The sequence below is a fragment of the Oncorhynchus nerka genome, linkage group LG1, assembly GCF_034236695.1.
Source record: "Oncorhynchus nerka isolate Pitt River linkage group LG1, Oner_Uvic_2.0, whole genome shotgun sequence".
In the NCBI taxonomy this organism is placed as follows: Eukaryota; Metazoa; Chordata; class Actinopteri; order Salmoniformes; family Salmonidae; genus Oncorhynchus; species Oncorhynchus nerka.
This window is the reverse complement of record NC_088396.1, coordinates 26,522,303-26,549,537: the sequence shown is the minus strand read 5'-3', so window position 1 is coordinate 26,549,537 and position 27,235 is coordinate 26,522,303. Positions and strand designations below refer to the sequence as shown.

Here is a 27,235-nt window from a genome sequence, read left to right as displayed (position 1 = left end):
ATCTGGTCCATCAGAACCCCCCCACACACACACACTAAGAAAGAGAGGGGGAAGGGGGCTGTCAGGGGCCTCATAGGAGAAGAGAAACATTAAGCACTGAGAGTGGTGCTCTTCAAAATATAATCAAGATACAGTACATTTCAAATGTAATCCAAATGTTGAATTATAACAACTGGGGTTTTAATCAATTGGTGTGTTTGTGCACAGTTGAGTGTATGTGTGTGTGTGTCATTCATCCATAAAATGTAACATTTAGAAGGGAAATGACATCTTGTTGGTGTGTGTGTGTGTGTGTGTGCAGGCTATGTATTATGGAGAAATGTACCCTTATCTTCTTCTTCACTCTTTTGGTAAAAACATATCTTAGAAGTCACTCTTTTCATATATGCATATCCTAGAAGTCACTATTTTGGTATAGGCATATTTTATAAGTCACTCTTTTCTTAATATCACCTTCCCTCTCTGTGTCAGACTTTTTGACACTTTAATAATTGAATCAATGTGTCTACCAGATGTAGACACATTTAACTGTGTGTAGGATTCTGTGAGTAGGATTCAACCGAGTGTAGGATTCAAATGAAAAGACATTGCAAGAAAGGAGGGGAGACGAGGGATTTTGGTTGAAGTAGATTCTTAATGAGGATAGACTCAAAATGCTACATACAGTCTGCGGTGAATGCTGTGTGTTTTATTGTGCAGGTAATGGTATAATATGTGTAGCCTACGTACACACAGTTTAATGGGTTTCACGTCAAACCAGTTGAATATTCTAATTTTCAAAAGTCTACTTGCCCGTTTTCTGTCTTGAGACGGCATTTCTTGTCCCCTTCTCCGACAGTTACATTCTCACTGGCACATAGACCTGACCTAGAATTGCTACATAGAATTCGGACTAAACCAACACGCTGGGACGGGCGGGGGAGACAGCAGGAAATCTTAGTTATGGATATAATGTAGTAGGACCGCTGGAAGCTACGGCGAAAGGGGGGGAGACATTTCTGTTTATAACATTGGTCGAATAATGTAGCTATTTCATCGCTACAATTAGACTATAGAACGTAGCCTACTAAACGAAGCAAGCCCGATGAGTTATTCCAGGTGAGTTTTCGGGGAAAGTGTCGCTGTGGCCGCTCACCTCCTGGCAAGGCTACACGGGGGTCCTCCTCCCGGGGACATCTCAGTCCAGTATCCGCTCTTACCTACCTCTGTCCCCGAAGGATGGCCACAAAACCCAGCGTACCCGGTCTGACAAGGAAAGATCGTTTCTTCTCATCAACGGTGATTTTTTTTTCTTCTCGTGATTACGGAGGATAATTCCACACAACGTTGACAGGATATGATATTACGCGCGGAGGAATATGGCTTTTTACGCTTTACTGGAGTACCAATCTTGCTTCTCGAAAATGAAAATAGCCTACGGTGCAGCATGCATGTGCCACATTCTTCAATACAATTCGGCGCAAGCAATATACAACACAATTTATATTTGCTTGAAAAAGGCGTAGGCTATTGTAGGTCCACTATAGGCCTAACAAACGTATAGCCTAGCCTATCCTTAGTAGCCTACCCTATTAGGCTATCCACACAGAGAACCTATCCTACGTGCTATTGAGATCAAGCGAATTCGGTGACGATAACATTCTACATGGTTACTGTACTGAAGTTGAAAATGTAACACTGCTTGTCGTGGGAGTGGCTATATTTTTCTATTAGACAAAGCTTATAATGTTTCCCCTTTTTAAGTATTGTCTGTCTGTGGGCGCTGATTTGGACAAGCAGGGTTGTGGCGAGTGGCAACCGCGGTGAGAGCCCCTCTCGGGGCCGACTTTGTTTGCGCTGGCGGGGGCTGTGTGAGAGAGCTGTAGTATTCCCTTCCCCCAGTTCTTGGGCGAAACAGGAACAACTTATTTTAGGAGGAAAAAGTTGGAGTTTGGAGCGCCCTGAAATACTGAGGACGCAAAACGTTAGCCAGTGAGACGCTGAGATTTCATGGGGTCACTTATTTCGTTTGTTTCAGGAGTTTTTCACTCGTTTGCAAACTAGGCCTACAATTATATATATTTTTACGGTGTATTTATGGCTATAACTGTATAGCTAGTTTACCGCATTACTACAGTGCCAGCTCTACATTACTCTATCTGGTTGTAGCCTCTTGTATAGTCTATTCTGCGATTGGGACATTTGAAATCAAGTGATGTCAGTCAGGATGCCAGATATTTGAACTAACCAAGGCCAGATATATTATTAAGTGGCATTGCATGACTGTGTGTGTCAAGGGTTGTGGTTTGTTTCTCCCAGGCACGTAATTGATCAATTCATATTATTGATTGGCTAGAGTCCACACACCTGCTTACCCTGAACCCTAATCTGTCCCTTCTGGACTGAAGTCTTTTCTCTTCTAATCCAGTATTCCCCACCAACCCTGGCCCTGGATGGTGCTCTTTTTGTTTCAGCCCAACATTAACACATCTGAATCAACTAATACACTATTACTGATAAGTTGATTTGTGAAGTTGTAATAATTCTGGTCTGGAAGAAAATACAATTCTGAACACCCTGTATCTCTCCAGGACTAAGGCTCGAGACCATTTAATCATTGAACTACCGTAGGCTAGTTCTAGAGAGGGATAACTAGTTCCTAGATATAATCTATTCTACTGAAGAGGGGCTGAACTAGTTTACATTTGAGTAATTGCTGCTGTTGTATCGCTCCTGGCAGTGTTACAAGTATTTTTGCAACAGAAGTCAAAATGATTGGATGTTGAGTAAAACTTTGTCTCTCTTAGGTGTGTGTTTGGCTGCAGTGACCTGTGAGGGTGTTGCCAGTGACAGAGCAAGGATCAACTCCTGCCTTCAGCCTGTCTTTTTCTGAGTGGGAGGAGTCAGGGTTCAAAGGTTGTGACTCTGAGGACCCGCGGGCTGTATTTCCATATGAGGCCCTGCTGAGGGGGCTGGGGACCAACCGAGGTAACCTATCAATCACTATACTCTGTCTGTATCTCTCACACACACACACACTACCTTTGCCTTTGCCTGCTTCAATGCCTGTTGAACATTCAAGGCCGTGAGTAGGGATGACTCAGGGCTGGATTGTTTTGGGCTGGCAGCACTATCTGTGATCTGTACATACTGAGGACACTGGAGAGTCAAAGCTTTCTGCCTGAGAAAACTATACACACTGTCATCTAATCCACAGTGTTTTTCTCCTGAGTGAATTGGCCTAATGTTTCCTATTTTGTTTACTTCGTGGCTTTTCAAGTAAAAATCTTGGGGTCAAACAGTAGGAGAGAAATGTGTGTTTAGAGAAAGGTAGAGATGCATCATGTGCTTCAGCTTGAAAGACCCCTTCCTGGGGTCTTCAAGTTCTCATGTCACATACATAAGTACAGTGAAATGGTTTTCTTGCAAGCGCTAAACCCAACAATGCAGTATTCAATGACAATGCAATTCTTCCTTGGGCTTACATCTACATGATATATTTTTTAAATCTGTCAAAACACCCCATAACAAGACATGGCATCAATAACAAGATACAACGAGCTGAAACAATCCACCTACGATTTCCCACAGGACTTCTTGTCACCACAAGGCCTCGTGCCATTATTGCTAGCTATCTGACCGTTCAGAATCATAGCAACGCTTCTAGCCACATCCATGCGCATCCTTTTTGTGACGTTGTAGGCCAACCCGTCTCTCTCTCTCCTCTCTCTCTCTCTCCCTCCCCCCCTCTCTCTCTCTCTCTCTCTTCTCTCTATCCTCTCTCTTCTCTCTATCCCCTCTCTTCTCTCTCTCTCTATCCCCTCTCTTCTCTCTCTCTCTATCCCCTCTCTTCTCTCTCTCTCTATCCCCTCTCTTCTCTCTCTCTATCCCCTCTCTTCTCTCTCTCTATCCCCTCTCTTCTCTCTCTCTCTATCCCCTCTCTTCTCTCTCTCTCTATCCCCTCTCTTCTCTCTCTCTCTATCCCCTCTCTTCTCTCTCTCTCCCCTCTCTTCTCTCTCTCTCTCTCCCTCTCTCTCTCTCTCTCTCTCTCCCCTCTCTTCTCTTTCTCTCTCTCTCTTTCTCTCTCTCTCTCTCTCTCTCCCCTCTCTTCTCTTTCTCTCTCTCTCTCTCTCTCTCTCTCTCTCCCCTCCTCTCTCTCTCCCCTCTACCTCCCCTCCGCTCTCTCTCTCTCAGTGCATTCGGAAAGTATTCAGACCCCTTGACGTTTTCCACATTTTGTTACGTTACAGCCTTATTCTAAAATGGATTTTTTTTTAAATCCCTCTTCACTATACACGCACAATACCCCATAAAGACAAAGGGAAAACCGGTGAAGACATTTTTGCAAATAGTATTCAAAATAATAAACAGAAATACCTTATTTACATAAGTATTCAGACCCTTTGCTATGAGACTCAAAATTGAGCCCAGGTCCATCCTGTTTCCATTGAACATCCTTTATGTTTCTACAACTTGATTGGTGTTCACCTGTGGTAAATTCAATTGATTGGACATGATTTGGAAAGGCACACACCTGTCTATATACGGTCCCACAGTTGACAGTGCATGTCAGAGCAAAAACCAAGCCATGAGGTTGAAGGAATTGTCCGTAGAGCTCCGAGACAGGATTGTTTCAAGGCACAGATCTGGGGAAGGGTACCAAAATATTTCTGCAGCATTGAAGGGCCCCAAGAAAATGGTGGCCTCCATCATTCTTAAATGGAAGAAGTTTGGAACCACCAAGAATTCCTATAGCTGGCCGCCCGGCCAATCTGAGCAATTGGGGGATGAAGGGCCTTCGTCGGGGATGTGACCAAGAACCCGATGGTCACTCTGACAGAGCTCCAGTGTTCCTCTGTGGAGATGGGAGAACCTTCAAGAAGGACAACCATCTCTGCAGCACTACACCAATCAGGTATTTATGGTAGAGTGGCCAGAAGAAAGCCACTCCTCAGTAAAAGGCACATGACAGCCCGCTTGAAGTTTGCCAAAAGGGACCTAAAGGACTTTCAGACCATGAGAAACAAGATTCTCTGGTCTGATGAAACCAAGATTGAACTCTTTGTCCTTAATGCCAAACTTCACATCTGGAGGAACTTGGCACCATCCCTATGGTGTGAAGCATGGTGGTGGCAGCATCATGCTTTGGGGATGTTATTCAGCGGCAGGAACTGAGAGACTTGTCAGGATCGAGGGGAAAGATGAAGGGAGCAGAGTGCAGAGAGATCTTTGATCAAAACCTGCTCCAGAGTGCTCAGGACCTCAGACTGGTGTGAAGGTTCACCTTCCAACAGGACAATGACCCTAAGGCTTCGAGACAAGTCTCTGAGTGTCCTTAAGTGGCCCAGCCAGAGTCAGGATTTGAACCCCATCGAACATCTCTGGAGAGACCTGAAAGTAGCTGTGCAGCAACGCTCCCCTTCAACCTGACAGCTCTTGAGAGGATATGCAGAGAAGAATGGGATAAACTCCCCAAATACTGGTGTGCCAAGCTTGTAGTGTAATACCCAAGAAGACTCGAGGCTGTAATCGCTGCCAAAGGTGCTTCAACAAAGTGCTGAGTAAAGGGTCTGAATACTTATGTAAATGTGATGTTTCAGTATTTTATTTATAATACATTTGCAAACATTTCTAAAATCCTTTTTTTTGCTTTGTCATTATGGGTATTGTGTAGATTGATGAGAGGGGAAAAAAACAATTTAATACATTTTAGAATGAGGCTGAAACGGGGTCTGAATACTTTCTGAATGCTGTGTGTGTGTGTAGTTCTGTGTCTGCCTGTGCATTTAATTGGACAGGTCTTTGCCAGTATTTTTTAAAATCCCATGGGAATGAAACACCAGGTTAAAGTGGGTTAATTCAGGGACAGACCCTGACTCATGTTCTCTCCACAGTGCTAATGTTGGGCTAGAGAAGAAAAGGTTGTGTGTGTGTGAATTTGTGATCATCAAAGATAATAATTACTTGCACAAATATGACCTCTACACCATTTATTGTACACGTTTGGTCAGTAGGACCTTATTGGAGACGTGTATGTGCAGTATGTAATGTGTGTGAGACACCAGACAGGCCACATTGCATGTTCTGTTTCTGAGCTCAGCTAAATCTGCTCTCTGTCCCGATGCGCCTCCCATTCCCCAGGATCACTAATCAATTACATGGTCTCTCTTTCAGGCATTACTACATGCTCCTCCTGCTCACCAGTAAAGGATTGGGTGGAGGGGAGGTGTACAGTATAGAAGTGGACCACATAAATTTAACATCACCATATCCAGCTGTACGACAAACCATCATAAATGTTTTGTTTGATAGACTGGAATGTTTATATGTGTGTAACGCACCAACACATTTTATTTAGTTGTTTTTGCACATCAAATGGAAATATTTTAAAATATTTGCATTGTGCTATTTCAATGTCGCCAACATTTAGCCGGGCCTACCCAGTTCCTTGGGAGTAGAGAGGAGTGTGTGTTCCCTCTGTCTGTCTCTGTGGGGCACAGGGCCTCCGAAGGCTCCCTTCGACTGTTGGGATTTCCCACAATGCTTTGAGCCGCAGGGAGTCCTCACGGCATGAGCTATGGAGGAATGTGGCCGGAGTGTGGGAGCGACCTGCGGGAGGGAAGGAGAACATGGCTGAGGGAGGGGAAAGGGGGGAGGAGACAGGAGCTAGTGTGTTGAAAGCACTGGAGTTGCAGTCAGAAACCATCAAATCAATATCTCTCCACCTATAGTACCTACTCCATGAATAAACAAAGAATGTTAAGGATTATACTTCAGTCTGTTATCAACTTCTGTGCTGTTTGTGTGTGTGTGTGTGCGCACGTATTTGAGATGGATATAACTGTGTGTTAAGGAAAGTGATAGTGTGTGCTTTGTATTATCATATGTTACTAATTATATTACACCCTCAAACAGAAACAGAGAGGGGTGTGAGTGAGGTAGAGAGGGATAATGTGTGATGAAGTGTGTGAGCCAGAGATCAGAGGAGCAGAAGAGCTGCTGAGTGCCAGTCCTGCTGCCCGCTTGGCTGACACACACACATGGCACCGTGCCCAGGCTCAGACAGCAGATGTGTCAGTCGTGAGTCAGCTGTGTGTCTCGTGTAACCTTTTCCGTCTCTTCTGCCTGCAGGTTTTGGAGTAACACACGTTTCTCTTCCCGTTGCAGGGATGGCCACATCTATATCATGACAATGATGGACATGGTGAGTGATGTGATCATAGTCATGTCCTAAACATGACATTACAGCGTAACAGTGGGGAGGAGAGTGAGGGCCCTGGATGCCGGTGTGCATCACTACAGCAAGTCTTTCTTTATAAGAGGCCATTACTAGCTAGATATGTTGAGTTTAATATGGTTAGAGACAGGCACATTGATGGGTAAAGCGATAGAGAGAAAGACGTGTGTGTGCGCTAAAGCCGATGATAATATTTTTTTTAACCTTTATTTAACTAGGCAAGTCAGTTAACAAATTCTTATTTTCAATGACGGCCTAGGAACAGTGGGTTAACTGCCTGTTCAGGGGCAGAATGACAGATTTGTACCTTGTCAGCTCGGGATTTGAACTTGCAACCTTTTGGTTACTAGTCCAACTCTCTAACCACAAGGCTACCCTGCCGCCCCTACGCATACTTAATGTATGAGTTAAGTATGCGGAACAGTCGAAGAGTTCACTGTAAACATTTGACATGGCTCACATTCACAAGGAACAAGAGCTCACTCATAACTGTGTGGGTGCGTATGAATGTGTTTGTCTCTGTACAGGTAACAGCCAAAATAAAGGAAACACCAACATAAAGGGTCTTAATAGGGTGTTGAGCCAGAACAACTTCAATGCACCTCAGCATAGATTCTACAAGTGTCTGAAACTCTATTGGAGGGATGTGACACCATTCTTCCACAAGAAATTCCATAATTTGGTGCTTTGTTGATGGTGGTGGAAAAGGCTGTCTCAGAGTCTCCCAAAAGTGTTCAATTGGGCTGTTTGATGAGCATGATAACATTCAGTGACCACCCTTTCCCCTGTGGATGGGGGGCATTGTATTTATATGTGGGCAAATCCATGGTAGCTAAAATAATGGCCTACCTAGCATTTTTATTCGGTACGTGCTATCCGGGATCCTTGGGACATCCCCCTACCCCATTGAAATGGTTATGGTTAAGGACTTCCCAATGATCTTGATAGCACTAACTATTTTTATACTTGACCCTAAGCATGATGGGATGTTAATTGCTTAATTAAACCAGGAACCACACCTGTGTGGAAGAACCTGCTTTCAATATACGTTGTATCCCTCATTTACTCAAGTGTTTCCATTATTTTGGCAGTTACCTGTATGTCACAAACCTCTCCCTTGGCGTCACAGCGCTATATTTAGCCATTATCCTGAGTTCCAAGAATTCTGTGCGTTCCGTGTGTGTGTTATCTCCAGGGCGTGTTGCCTGTCTGGCACCGGGTACAGGAAGTCACCTGAACAGGTGAGATCCCAGGTGTAAGCTGTCAGCCAATCAGAGCAGGAAGAGGAAGGCATCCCCCTGTCTCAGACATGTTGGTTGGAAGGACTAGAACACTCAGTGAAATGAACTGGGAGCTGCATAGTGTACAGATGAATGTTCCTTCTGCTATCGCCTGTGTTCTGTCTGTCAAAGGTATTTTCTGTCTTTATTGTCTTGTGTGTGTACCTACAGTTGAAATTGGAGTGTGTGGGGTGCTATTGCATTGTATGACATCCAGGCTAGGTTGACACATGCTACATGTAAATATGTTTTCATTGTGCAAGACTAGTGTGTCTAATATGCCGTTCCAGTGGTTATCCAGGTTTAGCTGTGTGTGTGTGTGTGTGCGTGCGTGAATCATGGTCTTGCAGAGGAGAGAAAAGCAAGGGAGAGTGTTAACAAATAGTGTTTAAAATGATTTAGAGGGAGAGAGCACGACTGCTCTTGTGGCTGAGCTGCGATATTGGATTTGCATAAATGAGGCTGAAACATCTGCAGGCCATTTACAGCCAGCGGGGCTAAGAGAGGGTAGTGTGTGTTTGTGTGCAAGCTGTGTAAAAAAAAATAAACCTGCACTTCAAAACTTAATTAAGTTGCCTCTTTTTAAATGTGGAAATCACTCTTTATATCAGCGGCTCTTTACTGAAGAAGCACATTTGTTGTTTAACTGATCAGCTAGTTTAAGAGAGAGAGGAACCTCTCCGATTAGCCGTTACCATATACGTGTTTGTTTTGCTGGGGCTTCTCTTTGTGTGTGTGTGTGTATATAGTTGTACTGTATCTAACTCTATATACTAAAATATAAACACAACATGTAAGGTGTCCCATGTTTCATGAGCTGAAATAAAATATCCTAGAAATGTTCTGTGCACACAAAAAACTTATTTATCTCAAATTGGGCACAAATTTGTTCACATCTCTGTTTGTGAGCATATCTCCTTTGCCAAGAAAATCCATCCACCTGACAGGTGTGGCACATCAAGAAGCTGATTAAACAGCATGCTTATTACAAAGGTGCTTCCTTGTGCTGGGGACAATAAAAGGCCACTCTATGATGTGAAAGTTTGTCACACAACACAATGCCACAGATGTCTCATGTTTTGAAGGAGCATGCAATTGGAACGCTGACTACATGAATGTCAACCAGAGCTGTTGCCAGAGAATTTAATGTTCATTTCTCTACCATAAGCTGCCTCCAATGTCGTTTTAGAGAATTTTGCAGTACGTCTACCGGCACCACAACTGCAGACCACACGTAACCACGCCAGCCCAGGACCTCCGCATCAGGCTTCTTCACCTGCAGCCCAGGACCTCCGCATCCGGCTTCTTCACCTGCAGCCCAGGACCTCCGCATCCGGCTTCTTCACCTGCAGCCCAGGACCTCCGCATCCGGCTTCTTCACCTGCAGCCCAGGACCTCCGCATCCGGCTTCTTCACCTGCAGCCCAGGACCTCCGCATCCGGCTTCTTCACCTGCAGCCCAGGACCTCCGCATCCGGCTTCTTCACCTGCAGCCCAGGACCTCCGCATCCGGCTTCTTCACCTGCAGCCCAGGACCTCCGCATCCGGCTTCTTCACCTGCAGCCCAGGACCTCCGCATCCGGCTTCTTCACCTGCGGGATCATCTGAGACCAGACAGTTGATGAATCAGTGGGTTTGCACAAATGAAGAACTTTTGCAAAACTGCCAGAAACCTTCTCAGGGAAGCTCATCTGCGTGCTCGTCGTCCTCGCCAGGATCTTGATCCGACTGCAGTTCGACGTCGTAACCGACTTCAGTGGACAAATGCTCATCTTCAATGGCCTCTGGCATGCTGGAGAAGTGTCGTCTTCACAGATGAATTCCGGTTTCAACTCTACAGGGCAGATGGCGTCGTGTGGGCGAGCGGTTTTCTGATGTCAACGTTGTGAACAAAGTGCCCCATGTTGCTGTGTGGTTATGGTATGGGCAGTCATAAGCTACAAACTATGGACACAATTGCATTTTATCTATGGCAATTTGAATGCACAGAGATACCGTGATGAGATCCTGAGGCCCATTGTCGTGCCATTCTTCTGCCACCATCACCTCATGTTTCAGAATATATTGCACAGCCCCTTTTCGCAAGGATCTGTGCACAATTTCTGGAAGCTGAAAATGTCCCACTTCTTCCATGGCCTGCAAACTCACTAAACATGTAACACATTGTGCATGTTTTGGTCACTACATTTGAGAGAAATAAGCTATTTGTGTGTATGAAATATTTCTGGGAGCTTTTATTTCAGATCATGAAACATAGGACTAACACTACATGTATTGTTTATATTCTTGTTCTGTATGTACGTATGCCTGCTTATATTCAACAAAAATATAAACACAACAAAATATGCCATATCAGTCTAAAGAACAAATAAATCCGATTTGACCGTTTAGACACAAGCCGCATGGCCAATAATCAGATCTGTGGCTTGAAATATCCGATTACATGTGCTTTTTGGCAGGAAGAATAACAGATTCTAATCAGATATGCATTTTTATTTTTATTTGAGTCACTTCAAACTGCCAGTGTGAACAAGGCTTTAGTGGTTGCTTGTGTATGTGGTGGGTGCTGCGTGTTTGTTCTGTTTTAATAGGAATGTCAGCAAGCGGCCCAATTAGCGTCTCGTTAGTGTGTGATTGGAGGGAGAGGGTGATTGACAGTTCCTGCTGTGTGTGTGTGTGTGTGTGTGTGTGTGTAAGACTGATGTGAGTATATTTAGCTACAACAGGAAAGACAGAGTGGTTTTGCTATTCTAAGGCTCAGGCAGAACTAATTTCTTTGTAAATACACTAGGTTTTCCTCAGCATACAGTGCCTTGCAAAAGTATTTATCCCCCTTGACGTTTTTCCTATTTTGTTGCATTATAACCTGTAATTGAAATGGATTTTTATTTGGAATTCATGTAATGGATATACAGAAAATAGTCCAAATTGGTGAAGTGAAATTTAAAAAATAACTTGTTTAAAAAAAATCTAAGAAAGGGAAAGTGGTGCGTGCATATGTATTCACTCCCTTTGCAATGAAGCCCCTAAATAAGATCTGGTGCAACCAATTACCTTCAGAAGTCACATAATTAGTTAGATTGCATACAGGTGGACTTTATTTAAGTGTCACATGGTGTGTTTGTGTGGAGGAGAAATGCTCACTAACAAGTTTGTTACAAAAATTTGTGCACAAAATTTGAGAGAAATTAACTCTGTGCATATGGAACAGTTCTGGGATCTTTTATTTCAGCTCATGAAACATGGGACCAACACTTTATATGTTGCATTTTATATATTTTTTCAGTAGACTATATTTGCCCATTATTCTTTAAAAAAATTCTTCAATCTCTGTCAAGTTGATCATTGCTAGACAGACATTTTTAAGTCTTGTCATAGATTTTCAAGACGATTTCAAAACTAACTAGGCCACTCGGGAACATTCAATGTCGTCTTGGTATGCAACTCCAGTGTAGAGTTAGCCTTGTGTTTTAAGTTATTGTTTTTGTCCTGCTGAAACAGTGTCTGTTGGAAAGCAGAGTGAACCAGAGTTTCCTCTAGGATTTTGCCTGTGCTTATAGCTGTATTCCGTTTATTTTTATCCCCAAAAACTAATATAGTTATTGCCGATGACAAGCATACCCATAACATGATGCAGACAGCACAATGTTTGAAAATATGAAGTGGTACTCCGTGATGGTTTGGATTTGCTCCAAACAATACTTTGTATTCAGGACAAAAAGTACATTTCTTTGCTGCATTTTTGCAGTATTACTTAAGTGCCTCGTTGTAAGCAGGATGCATGTTTTGAAATATTTGTATTCTGTACAGGCTTTCTTCTTTCCACTTTGTCATTTTAGGTTAGTACTGTGAAGTAACTACAATGTTGATCCATCCTCAGTTTTTTAAATTTATATATATATATATATATATATATATATATATATATATATATTATCACAACCATTAAACTCTATTTTATAATCACCACTGGCCTCATGGTAAAATCCCTGATCAGTTTCCTTCCTCTCTGGCAACTGAGTTAGGAAGGATGCCTGTAGTGACCGGGTGTATTGATACACCATTCGTAGTGTAATTAATAATTTCACCATGCTCAAAAGTGTATATATATATTTTTTTACACATCTACAAATTGGTGCCCATCTTTGCTAGGCATTGAAAAACTTCCCTGGTCTTAGTGGTTGAATTTTTGCTTGAAATTCACTACTCGTTTGAGGGACCGCACAATTATCTGTATGCATGAGGTAGTCATTCAAAAATCATGTTAACCACTATTACCACAATTTGTTTTGCAATATGTTAAGCACATTTTTACTCTTGAACTTATTTAGGCTTGCCATAACAAATGGATTGAATACTTATAGACTCAAGACATTCCAAAGAAAGAAAAAAAAAGTTTTTCAAAACATTTCTGCAAACAAAATGCCCATTTTGACTTTATGGGCTTTTGTGTGTAGATCAGTGACACAAAATCTCAATTGAATTCAAGCTGTAACAACTAAATGTGGAAAATTGAAATGGTGTGAATACTTTCTGAAAGCACTCTCTGTCCCTATGGAGTTCTCTCTCGCTGTACACACACACAACCCTGTACAGTAGTGTTAGCCCATGTAGGAGCAGCTAACAGTGTGAGATTGTCTGTTAATTCCAGTCCCAGCAGCCCCCCGTGGATCTCTGGAGCCGGTTACAGTATGAGTGTTTTGGAGGAGTTCCTAAATATTTGCGGGATGACAGTGTGATCTGACTGTGCTGCTCACTGTGGATTCTCATGTCATTACCAGAGGGGGATAAAACACACACTGCTGCAACAGAATACATATGCACTCACAGGCAAACACACATACACTGCTGCAACAGAATGCATATGCACTCACAGGCAAACACACACACACTGCTGCATCATAGAATGCATACGCAAACACGCGTGCGCACACACACGCACACAGTGTAAGAACCGGTGTGGGCTCTGTGGTCAATAAGAATCCAGGCAGTCATAATTGAGAGCTCAGTCAGTGGAGCCTCCATTAGTATTCTGTGTTTCCCCCAGTCAACCACATCCAGGGACTCCCATCACTTCTACCAGAAAGGATGATACACAACAGAATTATTGTCAAATGTTATAACCAATGACCATGTAACAGCAATGACAATTGTTGTAAAGGTGTCCTTACATTTGTCTTCTGTCTTCTCTCCACAGAGTGCCCAAGGGCTGTGAGAGCCCCTTGGGGAAACTTCATGCACAAACCCACTCTCTTCCTCACACAGAAACACACACTCTCTCTGACACACACACAGTCTTATTGAGACACACTCACTCACACACACACAGAGCATGTTGGAGGTCCAGGAGGAAAGGCCTGCCACAGCAGGAGGGACGGCAGCAACACACTTCAGCAAGAAAGAGCGAGGGAAGAAGGAACGAGAGGAGGCCAAGGACAGCCGGGGGAATCTTGGGAATATCGGGAACAGTATTCCAGGTTCGGGTGGCCGAGGGAACGGCAGAGGGAAAGCCCCTCACACACACACAGGCAGCCCCCACCAGCTCATCACCCCACCCTGCTCTGTGGTGCTGGGAGCCCCCTCCATTCATCACAACAGACTGAAGAACTCCCCATCCACCAACACACAGAGGTGAGGGAGAGCGAGTGTACGTGTGTCTGTCTGTGTAAAGTAGTAGTAGTAGTAAAAGTGGCGTGTGTCCTGGGGTCAGGGAGTACACTGTGTTTGGATCTTCTCTCTGCTGACTCATGTTTCTGGAGCCACTGAAAATCAGCATCTGCCCTGCCAAACGCCTACCATCCCTCTCTCTCTCTCTCTCTCAGCTGTGTGTGTCAGTAGGGTGTGGTATGGGGCTGTCTCTGCCAGTTGGAAGTGTCCTGTTCTCCTGAGCTGTACTTTTCTCATGGCCACTGAGAAGCAGCCGCCCTGATCCTCCTCTCCGCCAGATTATTATGGTCTGTGTCTCTGGCCTACGGTTGTGAAGAACTGCCCCTGTCAGTTGTACATGGTTGTGATCCGAGCCAAATATAATACTCTGGCAGACATTATTCCTACCTCACTATTGACCAGTGAGAAAATGGTGTGTGTGTTTCCCTTCCCTCGGTCTGTCTGTACTGTGCCTATACTTGCCTATACCAACTGTGATCTACAGGGCATTCCTAGTCGATCACCAAATATTTCTCTCAAACAATAAAGCCTTGCATTCCTATTTTTAATCTCGTGCTGTTGGCAGTAGGTGTACCCGATTCAGCTGCCCTGCGCGCCGGGTTGGCGACGTGTTCAAATTTTGAACCATTTCATGTGTCTGAAGCTGCAAACTCTGCCTTCCCAGGGGGGCCCGGAGAACAAATCAAGTGCATTATAGGCCTACCGCTGGCCAATCGGATGGCTCAGATTGCTGGGTCTGCAGTAACGTAGCAGACATAAAAGAAAGTTTACAGCAAGGTTGATACTGTGAGCTTTTAAAACCCTGACTAGAGAGACGGTCAACAAATACAGCAAAATGGTGGTTTTATGAGGGAGTTCATGTGTAAGTTCTTACTCAGCATTGTCAACACTTTGTATTCCACACTTTTATAAGCCATACAATGCAGGTTCTTCCTGCTTGCGCTACAACAAGCACTGCAGCTGTACAGCCTACCTCAAATGTTGAAAATAAAATTATATATATATATATTTTTTTAATAAGGTCAACAACAATGTATTGACAATTCAAGCAAAGCCAATATGCAGTGATAATGTATTGGGCCTATAGCTTACTGCACATACCTCATTGCTACAGTACTGTTTTTAATTGGTTAATGTTGCATAGGATTATTCTGACTCAGACCAGTGGTCACCAACCTTTTCTAACTGTAGGTATTGGCTGATGATGTATGTACAGCACAGTGGTTAGTAGCTATAATGATGATGTATGTACAGCACAGTGGTTAGTAGCTATAATGATGATGTATGTACAGCACAGTGGTTAGTAGCTATAATGATGATGTATGTACAGCACAGTGGTTAGTAGCTATAATGATGATGTATGTACAGCACAGTTGTTAGTAGCTATAATGATGATGTATGTACAGCACAGTGGTTAGTAGCTATAATGATGATGTATGTACAGCACAGTGGTTAGTAGCTATAATGATGATGTATGTACAGCACATTGGTTAGTAGCTATAATGATGATGTATGTACAGCACAGTGGTTAGTAGCTATAATGATGATGTATGTACAGCACAGTGGTTAGTAGCTATAATGATGGCTCATGGTAGGTTGGGGGATTTCCCACAACGTATGTCTTGAACACAGTAGGCCTACTGTTTTTAGTCTCTTTTTCAATTAGGGTGCCTCCATACAAATAGAGATGCTGAAGGAGTGTGTGTGTGTTTATGTATTAGTCTGCACACATGTTAGGTTGTGTGTGTGTGATTCACTACTCTGGCAGTCTCTCCTCCCGGCAATGGAAAGAGCGGAGTGAGGAAAGAGGTAGGGGGAGATGGGGAGGGGTTGATGGGACAAGAGGTCAGTTTGGTCCACTCCCAGCCAGCCGTCTGACTCTCTGGCCTCTTTTCCAACTGAGACTCCTCAGTCAGGAGTCTGTTCACTGGGCATTAACTCTAGCTCCAGGCTCTGGCCTGTTTCCCCTCTGTGTCCCTGGTTGTGTCAAGTGTTTTCCCTGTACTCACTAAATTGATGCCGCCACACAACAACAACAAAAAATAAAAATATTTCTGCCAAGATTAACTTTGAAGATGCTAGAATTGTCAAATCAAATGTATTTATATAGCCCTTCGTACATCAGCTGATATCTCAAAGTGCTGTACAGAAACCCAGCCTAAAACCCCAAACAGCAAGCAATGCAGGTGTAGATGCACGGTGGCTAGGAAAAACTCCCTAGAAAGGCCAAAACCTAGGAAGAAACCTAGAGAGGAACCAGGCTATGTGGGGTGGCCAGTCCTCTTCTGGCTGTGCCGGGTGGAGATTATAACAGAACATGGCCAAGATGTTCAAATGTTCATAAATGACCAGCATGGTCGAATAATAATAAGGCAGAACAGTTGAAACTGGCGCAGCAGCACGGCCAGGTGGACTGGGGACAGCAAGGAGTCATCATGTCAGGTAGTCCTGGGGCATGGTCCTAGGGCTCAGGTCCTCCGAGAGAGAGAAAGAAAGAGAGAAGGAGAGAATTAGAGAACGCACACTTAGATTCACACAGGACACCGAATAGGACAGGAGAAGTACTCCAGATATAACAAACTGACCCTAGCCCCCCGAAACTACTGCAGCATAAATACTGGAGGCTGAGACAGGAGGGGTCAGGAGACACTGTGGCCCCATCCGAGGACACCCCCGGACAGGGCCAAACAGGAAGGATATAACCCCACCCAGTTTGCCAAAGCACAGCCCCCACACCACTAGAGGGATATCTTCAACCACCAACTTACCATCCCACCCACAAAGATCTCCGCCATGGCACAACCCAAGGGCGGGGCGCCAACCCAGACAGGATGACCACATCAGTGAATCAACCCACTCAGGTGACGCACCCCTTCCAGGGACGGCATGAGAGAGCCCCAGTAAGCCAGTGACTCAGCCCCTGTAATAGGGTTAGAGGCAGAGAATCCCAGTGGAAAGAGGGGAACCGGCCAGGCAGAGACAGCAAGGGCGGTTCGTGGGTCCAGAGCCTTTCCTTTCACCTTCCCACTCCTGGGCCAGACTTCACTCAATCATATGACCCACTGAAGAGATGAGTCTTCAGTAAAGACTTAAAGGTTGAGACCGAGTTTGTGTCTCTGACATGGGTAGGCAGACCGTTCCATAAAAATGGAGCTCTATAGGAGAAAGCCCTGCCTCCAGCTGTTTGCTTAGAAATTCTAGGGACAATTAGGAGGCCTGCGTCTTGTGACCGTAGCGTACGTGTAGGTATGTACGGCAGGACTAAATCAGAGAGATAGGTAGGAGCAAGCCCATGTAATGCTTTGTAGGTTAGCAGTAAAACCTTGAAATCAGCCCTTGCTTTGACAGGAAGCCAGTGTAGAGAGGCTAGCACTGGAGTAATATGATCAAATTATTTGGTTCTAGTCAAGATTCTAGCAGCCGTATTTAGCACCAACTGAAGTTTATTTAGTGTTTTATCCGGGTAGCTGGAAAGTAGAGCATTGCAGTAGTCTAACCTAGAAGTGACAAAAGCATGGATTAATTTTTCTGCATCATTTTTGGACAGAAAGTTTCTTATTTTTGCAATGTTACGTAGATGGAAAAAAGCTGTCATTGAAATGGTATTGATATGTTCTTCAAAAGAGAGATCAGGGTCCAGAGTAACGCCAAGGTCCTTCACAGTTTTATTTGAGACGACTGTACAACCATTAAGATTAATTGTCAGATTCAACAGAAGATCTCTTTGTTTCTTGGGACCTAGAACAAGCATCTCAGTTTAAAAGTAGAAAGTTTGCAGCCATCCACTTCCTTATGTCTGAAACACATGCTTCTAGCAAGGGCAATTTTGGGGCTTCACCATGTTTCATTGAAATGTACAGCTGTGTGTCATCCGCATAGCAGTGAAAGTTAACATTATGTTTTCGAATAACATCCCCAAGAGGTAAAATATATAGTGAAAACAATAGTGGTCCTAAAACGGAACCTTGAGGAACACCGAAATGTACAGTTGATTTGTCAGAGGACAAACCATTCACAGAGACAAACTGATATCTTTCCGACAGATAAGATCTAAACCAGGCCAGAACTTGTCCGTGTAGACCAATTTGGGTTTCCAATCTCTCCAAAAGAATGTGGTGATCGATGGTATCAAAAGCAGCACTAAGGTCCACATTTACTTTTCCTCTGTCAACAAGACTAGTAAAGAACAGCAAAATCAGACAACCCCATAGTAAAATGGCTTTAACGGGAGGTGCATTCAAGTTGCGGGTGCCACAGGGAGAGAAACATGCATTCTGATAATCAGACCATGTTCAACATTTCTTCATGTAATTGCACGCATGGCATCATTAAAAAAGGCAGTTACAACTAGAGTTTGTAGCATATGGTTTAGGAACAACTGCACAACAACTCTTCACAGGACAATGGTGTCTTGAAAGGGAAATTACATACTTTGTAATTGAAACAGTTGTTCTCGGTTGAATAATTCATGCTTATTCAAAATCATTTGAAATATTAATAACAATTAGGATGTTGTGTCAAATGTAAAGTTGTTCTCTAAAAGTCTGACTTTAAAAACTCCAAATAAAATAATTTGGAATCGTTTGAGTAGAATGTCCTTTTAAAAGTCACCAGAACTGTACTTCTATCTCCCCACCTTTTTCCTGCGACCTTTGCCACCACTGCTTTTCTAGGGGAAACAAGTCGTGGTGGGGAAGTAAGAGAACTAACAGAGACTGTGGGAGAATCTTAATGGCATACTCCTCTCGTTGCCTCCTTCTCAAAACCCATCGGAGGAGAAGATCAGAGGGGAGGGACGCACACAGACGTTAGTTTCTTCTCTGCAATGAGTCTGGACCGGAGTACCTGTCCGACCCTTCAGCGACTGCTCCGGCCGAAACCCTATGCCACGCCCACAGACGTTAGTTTCTTCTCTGCAATGAGTCTGGACCGGAGTACCTGTCTGACCCTTCAGCGACTGCTCGGGCCGAAACCCTATGCCACGCCCACAGACGTTAGTTTCTTCTCTGCAATGAGTCTGGACCGGAGTACCTGTCCGACCCTTCAGCGACTGCTCGGGCCGAAACCCTATGCCACGCCCACAGACGTTAGTTTCTTCTCTGCAATGAGTCTGGACCGGAGTACCTGTCCGACCCTTCAGCGACTGGGAACACATTCGGGGCCTTCTAATTGGTTCAGAAATCAATAGGTTGAGCCAGAGCAAGAACACACATGGGTTAAGCGGCTGTTTGAAAATTTGTCATCGGCTTTGATGCTCAGATTGGTTAGACTAGTGGTCACCAACCTTTTTGAGCCAAGATGACTTTCTGAGTCAAAATGCAAGCCGAGATCTACAGCCAAGATTTTTAGAATTAACATGACTTAAAAAACATAAGCATATGCAACATTAGCCAATTAAAAACAGTACTGTAGCAATGTTTGTGCAGTAGGTTTACTAGGCTATAGGCCCAATACATTATCACCGCATATTAGCTTTGCTTGAATTGCCCTGCCAAATCATTGTTGTTCAGACAATTCTTTTCAATGATATTTCAACATTTGAGGTAGGCTGTATTATCGCACCGGTAATAGATCAGTTGTTGTATTACTTGTGAGGCACAGCTGAGTGACCATACATTTAAATAATGTGCTTTTTATTCTAAATGTACTGGGCTGATGGTGCCTGCATCTGATAGTCAGTCTCAGTGGAGGGAGAGAGCAGCAGACTGGGGGTCCGCCTCTCAATGTCCCTCCGCTCTCCCTTTCCTCCGCTGACATTGACCAAAAAGGGACACCGTTTTCCAGCTGATGGCGAAACTGAAGTCGCACTGCATTATTTCTGCCTCGTGCACAAATTCATGTTGTTACTCCTGTGAACAGAGAAAGTGAAATATAGACCCAAGCTGCAAATAACAACGCAAGCCTATCGATACGTTCCTACTCATTCATTACAGCTACAATGCTGGTTGTAGCGCGAGTGGAAGTTGGAAGAATTGCGCATTTTATGGCTTATAAAAAGTGTTGACAGTGCTGAGTAAGAACTTTAAAACATGAACTCACTCATAAAAACAGCAGCTCTTTGCTGTATTTGTTGACAGTCGCTCTAGTCATTGTTTTAAAAGCTTTGAAATCTCACAGTATCAACTTCGCTGTAGCTTTCTTTTATGTCCGCTACGTTACACTGAGCCATCCGATTGGCCAGCGGTAGACCGTGGCCAATATAGTGCACTTGATTTGCTCTCCGGGCCCGCCGGGATGGCAGAGTTTGTACCTTTAGACACATAAAATGGGAACACTTCGCCTACTCGACGCGCAGGTGAGTTGAATCGAGTGCATCTACCGTAAACAGTACAAGACGAATTAAAAAACATGATTGCACATTTTAATCGTGTTTTTTTGTGAAATGTTTGGGGATCGACTAGGAATGCCTTTCGGTGACCACTGGGTTAGACGATCCAATCGCGGATGACTTTGTTTTGTAAAACTCTTCTCCGCCCCTCGTCACCACAAACAACTTCAATGATGGAAGTTTCAGACTATAGGTGAGGAGTGATTGCAGTCTGACTAGAGACAGGAGAAGGGACGTGAGGAGTGATTGCAGTCTGACTAGAGACAGGAGAAGGGATGTGAGGAGGGATTGCAGTCTGGCTAGAGACAGGAGAAGGGATGTGAGGAGTATGCAATTGAGATTCTCCCTGAGTGTACTACTTGGGGAGCCATATCTGTTGTGGCATTCACACACACGTACACACAGAGTGTGAGATATGCACTTGATTCTACTGGAATGTCATGACCCAAGTCTCCAGTAATTCTTCCTCATCAAGTCTAAGTAAAGTTGCCTTCCCTCTTGCCTAACCATGACCAGGTCAATAGAGTTTTATATCAATGAGACTACATGGATAAATAAAGGTTAAATAAAAATTATGCTGACATTTTTTTCACTGTCTGTCACTATGAAAGAGTGCATGAAGTACAATTTGCTTCAGTTTATTTCTGTACAGTTGATAAGTACTTCTCTCTCTCCCTCCTCCTCCTCATCTCTCCCTCTCTCAGTCCTAAACCCAAGCCAGAAGTCATGGTCCGCTCCCCTCCTGTCATGTCTCCCTCCGGTGGTGCCGCCCAAATGGACTCCAAACTGCCCAATCAGAACAAACCAGGAAGCTGCGGCAGCCAACTTCAGGCTTCGTCCTGCGACCTCAAGACAGTGGGTGTTAAGGGCTCCCAGCAGGGGGGTGTATTGGGGACGGGCCCAGGGGGCATGGGGGGGCTGAAGAACGGCCAGGGCCTGACCTCTGGGGGACAGGGGTCAAAGGTGAAGGTAAAAAGAGAGAGGAGCACCTCGGTGGAGTCCTACAACGAGCAGCAGCCAGACACAGTCACGCCCACCAGCGATGACAAGGGTGAGTATTACACTGCACTCCAAGTAGTATTCAGCTCAAATATGTCAAGTTGAGTACCGGTATACGTAGTGGTATGAAGTAGTGTACTATTTACTGATGACTTCCTACTTTCTAAGCTTGCATTTCCATGAAGCTAAAGTGCTTATATATTTCTGTTTCTCTAACACAATAGCTGTTGATGTTAGTGGGCATGTTACGAATCCATTCTGTGTGAACATGTGTTGTGGCTGTGGAAACAGCAGCAGGCCCCTGAAAGTGTGTCATTATGGTCACGCACTCTGCCCTTGATCCACTGCTGTGTCGGTCTCTCCTCTGCTCCTGGGAGTCTGGTGCACAGGACTGCACTTAGAGAAGGGAGGGGAGAGGGGAAAGTGTGTTTGTGTGTGCTATTGACATGGGAGCTCAGCTCAAACTCTGGTCTGTAGAAACGCACGCACACACATGAAAACAGCTACACACACACTGACTGTGTGTGTGTATACAGACAGTAACAGGGTGAAGAGGATGTGTGTGGCTGAGAGGAGGCAGCCCTACAGTGGAGCTGACTGGTGCTCTGGAGGAGAGAGTGATGAGGACGACAAAGGATTCTTCAGTGAGTGTGTGTGTGTGTGACTTTGTGTATGTGTTTGTGTCTCTGTCGGTCATCCCCATTTCCACCTGCTACTGAAAACTACAGTACCAATGATCCTCTCTGTCCTTCCCCAGACTGTAACTCCAGTGACGTGAAGCCCCAGGACTCCAACTCCCATCCTCCCTCCAACGCCGGACTCAGCCGCTCTTCCACGCCCTCCCACAATCCACTAGGAGGCCAGGGCGCAGCGTCGGAGTCGGCGGGTGGTCAGAAGGCTGGGTCTAAAGTGGTTTATGTCTTCACTACAGAGATGGCCAACAAGTAAGGCCGATCACAGCGAATGAATGTATATTACACTGCAAAAATATATTTTTCAAGATATTTGATCTTAATCGCCGTATTGATTGTCATATGAAGGTAAAATATCTTGAAATAAGACAATTATCTGCCAGCTTTTATCTGCTAGCTTGGTACGAAAAAACAAGTTAATTATCACTCAATATAAGATATTTAGGCGTGCATAGATTTAACTTTTTGCTAAATGTTCTCCACTCAATGGGCTTTATTCTGTGTGTTTTGTGAGTGTGACTGTGCTTTGTTGGTGACACTATCACACCACCTCCATGCTTCACGGTGGGAACGGTTGGAACCAAAAATCTCAAATTTGTACTCATCAGACCAAGGAACAGATTTCCACCAGTCTAATGTCCATTGTTTGTGTTTCTTGGCCTAAGCAAGTCTCTTCTTATTATTGGTGTCCTTTAGTAGAGGTTTCTTGTCAGCAATTTGACCATGAAGGCCTGATTCACGTGGTCTCCTCTGAACAGTTGATGTTGAGATGTGTCTGTTACTTGAACTCTGTGAAGTATTTATTTGGGCTGCAATTTCTGAGGCTGGTAACTAATGAATTTATCCTCTGCGGCAGAGTTAACTCTGGGTCTTCCTTTCCTGTGGCGGACCTCATGAGAGACATTTTCATCGTAGTGCTTGATGGTTTTTGAGACTGCACTTGAAGAAAGTTCTTGAAATGTTCCGTATTGACTGACCCTCATGTCTTAAAGTAATGATGGACTGCAGTTTCTCTTTGCTTATTTGAGCTGTTCTTGCCAAATAGGGCTGTCTTCTGTATACCACCTTCTCACAACACAACTGATTGGCTCCATCGCATTAAGGAAAGAAATTCCACAAATGAACTTTTAACAAGGCACACCTGTTAATTGAAATGCATTCCAGGTGACTACCTCATGATGCTGGTTGAGAGAATGCCAAGAGTGTGCAAAACAGTCATTTAAAATTTAAAATATATATATTTCACCTTTATTTAACCAGGTAGGCCAGTTGAGAACAACTTCTCATTTACAACTGCGACCTGGCCAAGATAAAGCAAAGCAGTGCAACACAAACAACAACACAGAGTTACACATGGAATAAACAAACATACAGTCAATAACACAATACAAAAAAGCTATATACAGTGTGTGCAAATGAGGTAAGATTAGGGAGGTAAGGCAATAAATTCCAATTTAGCAATTAAACACTGGAGTGATAGCTGTGCAGAAGATGAATGTGCAAGTAGAGATATTGGGGTGCAAAGGAGAGAAAAAAACTATATGGGGATGAGGTAGTTGGATGGGCTATTTACAGATGGGCTATCTACAGGTGCAATGATCTGTGACCTGCTCTGACAGCTGATGCTTAAAGTTAGTGAGGGAGATATGAGTCTTCAGCTTCAGTGATTTTTGCAATTCGTTCCAGTCATTGGCAGCAGAGAACTGGAAGGAAAGGCGGCCAATGGAGGAATTGGCTTTGGGGGTGACCAGTGAAATATACCTTCTGGAGCGCGCGGTACGGGTGGGTGCTGCTATGGTGACCAGTGAGCTGAGATAAGGCAGGGCTATACCTAGCAAAGACTTCTATATGACCTGGAGCCAGTGGGTTTGGCGGTGAATATGAAGCAAGGAACAGCCAACGAGATCATACAGGTCGCAGTGGTGGGTAGTATATGGGGCTTTGGTGACAAAACGGATGGCACTGTGATAGACTGCATTCAATTTGCTGAGTAGAGTGTTGGAGGCTATTTTGTAAATGACATTGCCGAAGTCAAGGATTGGTAGGATAGTCAGTTTTACAAGGGTATGTTTGGCAGCATGAGTGAAGGATACTTTGTTGCGAAATAGGAAACCGATTCTAGATTTCATTTTGGATTGGAGATGCTTAATGTGAGTCTGGAAGGAGAGTTTACAGTCTAACCAGACACCTAGGTTTTTGTAGTTGTCCACATATTCTAAGTCAGAATCGTCCAGAGTAGTGATGCTGGACGTGCGGGCAGGTACAGGCAGCGATCGGTTGAAGAGCATGTATTTAGTTGTATTTAAGAGCAGTTGGAGGCCACGGAAGGAGAGTTGTATGGCATTGAAGCTCGTCTGGAGGTTAGTTAACACCGTGTCCAAAGAAGGGCCAGAAGTATACAGAATGGTATCGTCTGCGTAGAGGTGGATCAGAGAATCACCAGCAGCAAGAGCGACATCATTGATGTATACAGAGAAAAGAGTCAGCCCGAGAATTGAACCCTCCGATTTGACACACTGAACTCTGTCTGAGAAGTAGTTGGTGAACCAGGCGAGGCAGTCATTTGAGAAACCAAGGCTGTTTAGTCTGCCGATAAGAATGTGGTGATTGACAGAGTCGAAAGGCTTGGCCACGTTGATGAATATGGCTGCACAGTATTGTCTTTTGTCGATGGCGGTTATGATATCGTTTAGGACCTTGAGCGTGGCTGAAGTGCACCCATGACCAGCTCTGAAACCAGATTGCATAGCGGAGAAGGTACGTTGGGATTCGAAATGGTCGGTAATTTGTTTGTTAACTTGGCTTTCAAAGACCTTAGAAAGGCAGGGTAGGATAGATATAGGTCTGTAACAGTTTGGGTCTAGACTGTCTCCGCCTTTGAAGAGGGAGATGACCCTGGCAGCTTTCCAATCTTTAGGGATCTCAGACGATACGAAGGAGAGGTTGAACAGGCTAGTAATAGGGGTTGCAACAATTGCGGCGGATAATTTTAGAAAGAGAGGGTTCTGATTGTCTAGCCCAGCTGATTTGTAGGGGTCCAGATTTTGCAACTCTTTCAGAACATCAGCTATCTAGATTTGGGTGAAGGAGAAATGGGGGAGGCATGGGCAAGTTGCTGTGGGGGGTGCAGGGCTGTTGACCGGGGTAGGGGTAGCCAGGTGGAAAGCATGGCCAGCCGTTGAGAAATGCTTATTGAAATTCTCAATTATTGTGGATGTGACAGTGTTTCCTAGCCTCAGTGCAGTGGGCAGCTGGGAGGAGGTGCTCTTATTCTCTATGGACTTTAGTGTCCCAGAACTTTTGGGAGTTTGTGCTACAGGATGCAAATTTCTGTTTGAAAAAGCTAGCCTTTGCCTTCCTAACTGCCTGTATTGGTTCCTAACTTCCCTGAAAAGTTACATATCGCGGGGCTCTTCGATGTTTCTGCAGTATGCCACAGGATGTTTTTGTGCTGGTCAAGGGCAGTCAGGTCTGGAGTGAACAAAGGGCTATATCTGTTCCTGGTTCTACATTTTTTTGAACGGGGCATGCTTATTTAAGATTGTGCGGAAAGCACTTTTTAAGAACAACCAGACATCCTCTACTGACGGAATTAGGTCAATATCCTTCCAGGATACCCGGGCCAGGTCGATTAGAAAGGTCTTCTCGCTGAAGTGTTTTAGGGAGCGTTTGACAGTGATGAAGAATGGTCGTTTGACCACAGACCCATTACGGATGTAGGCAATGAGGCAGTGATCGCTGAGATCCTAGTTTAAGACAGTAGAGGTGTATTTAGAGGGCAGGTTGGTCAGGATGATATCTATGAGGGTGCCCATGTTTATGGATTTGGGGTTGTACCTGGTAGGTTCATTGATAATTTGTGTGAGATTGAGGGCATCTAGCTTAGATTGTAGGACGGCCGGTGTGTTAAGCATGTCCCAGTTTAGGTCATCGAACAGTACGAACTCTGAAGATCGATGGTGGGCAATCAATTCAGTGTCCAGGGCACAGCTGGGGGCACAAGGTGGTCTATAACAAGCGGCAACGGTGAGAGACTTGTTTCTGGAAAGGTGGATTTTTAGAAGAAGCAGCTTGAATTGTTTGGGCACAGACCTGGATAGTATGACAGAGCTCTGCAGGCTATCTCTGCAGTAGATTGCAACTCCGCCCCCTTTGGAAGTTATATCTTGTCGAAAAATGTTATAGTTAGGGATGGATTTTTGGTGGCCTTCCTAAGCCAGGGTTCAGACACGGCTAGGACATCAGGGTTGGCGGAGTGTGCTAAAGCAGTGAATAAAACAAACTTAGGGAGGAGGCTTCTAATGTTAACATGCATGAAACCAAGGCTTTTACGGTTACAGAAGTCAACAAAGGAGAGTGCCTGGGGAATGGGAGTGGAGCTAGGTGCTGCAGGGCCTGGTTTAACCTCTACATCACCAGAGGAACTGACGAAGAGTAGGATAAGGGTACGGCTAAAGGCTATAAGAACTAGCCATCTAGTGCGTTCGGAACAGAGAGTAAAAGGAGGTTTCTGGGCGTGGAAGAATAGATTCAAGGCATAATGTACAGACAAGGGTATGGTAGGATGGGAATACAGTGGAGGTAAACCTAGACATTGAGTCACGATGAGAGAGGTTTTGTCTCTAGAAACATCATAATCGAATATGTGAGGTTACCGCATGTGTGGGAGGTGGAACAAAGGGGCTAGTTAAGGCATATTGAGCAGGGCTGGAGGTTCTATAGTGAAATAAGACAATAATCACTAACCAGAACAGCAATGGAAAGGCATATTGACATTTGGGTATGCGTAGCCGACTGATCATAGGGACCAGTGGGTAGCTAGGCGAGCTGGAGACACGGCGACTCAGACAGCTAGCGGGCCGGGGCTAGCAGGCTAGCAGAGGGGCCTTAGGGGGACGTCGCAACGGAAGAGTCTGTTGTAGCCCCCTTGGACGGTTACGTCGGCAGACCAGTCGTGTTGGATTGGCAGGGCTCCGTGTAGGTAATAAAAGGCTCCAGGCCAATTGGCAAATAGGTATTGTAGCCCAAGAAATTGGTTGATGGACAGTCCGATA

General features: G+C 44.5%; 1 protein-coding gene across 1 annotated transcript in view; it reads left to right on the top strand.

Annotated features, from left to right (window-relative positions):
• The first annotated feature begins 1,104 nt into the window (after positions 1-1,104).
• Positions 1,105-27,235, top strand: part of LOC115128302 (B-cell CLL/lymphoma 9 protein-like) — a 34,305-nt gene continuing 8,174 nt past the window's right edge. The window contains 7 exon segments of the mRNA XM_029658033.2: positions 1,105-1,278; positions 2,787-2,967; positions 7,111-7,183; positions 13,693-14,126; positions 21,195-21,541; positions 22,026-22,133; positions 22,247-22,433. Of these exon segments, the coding sequence (XP_029513893.2) occupies positions 13,828-14,126; positions 21,195-21,541; positions 22,026-22,133; positions 22,247-22,433 (941 nt within the window). The 5' untranslated portion in view covers positions 1,105-1,278; positions 2,787-2,967; positions 7,111-7,183; positions 13,693-13,827.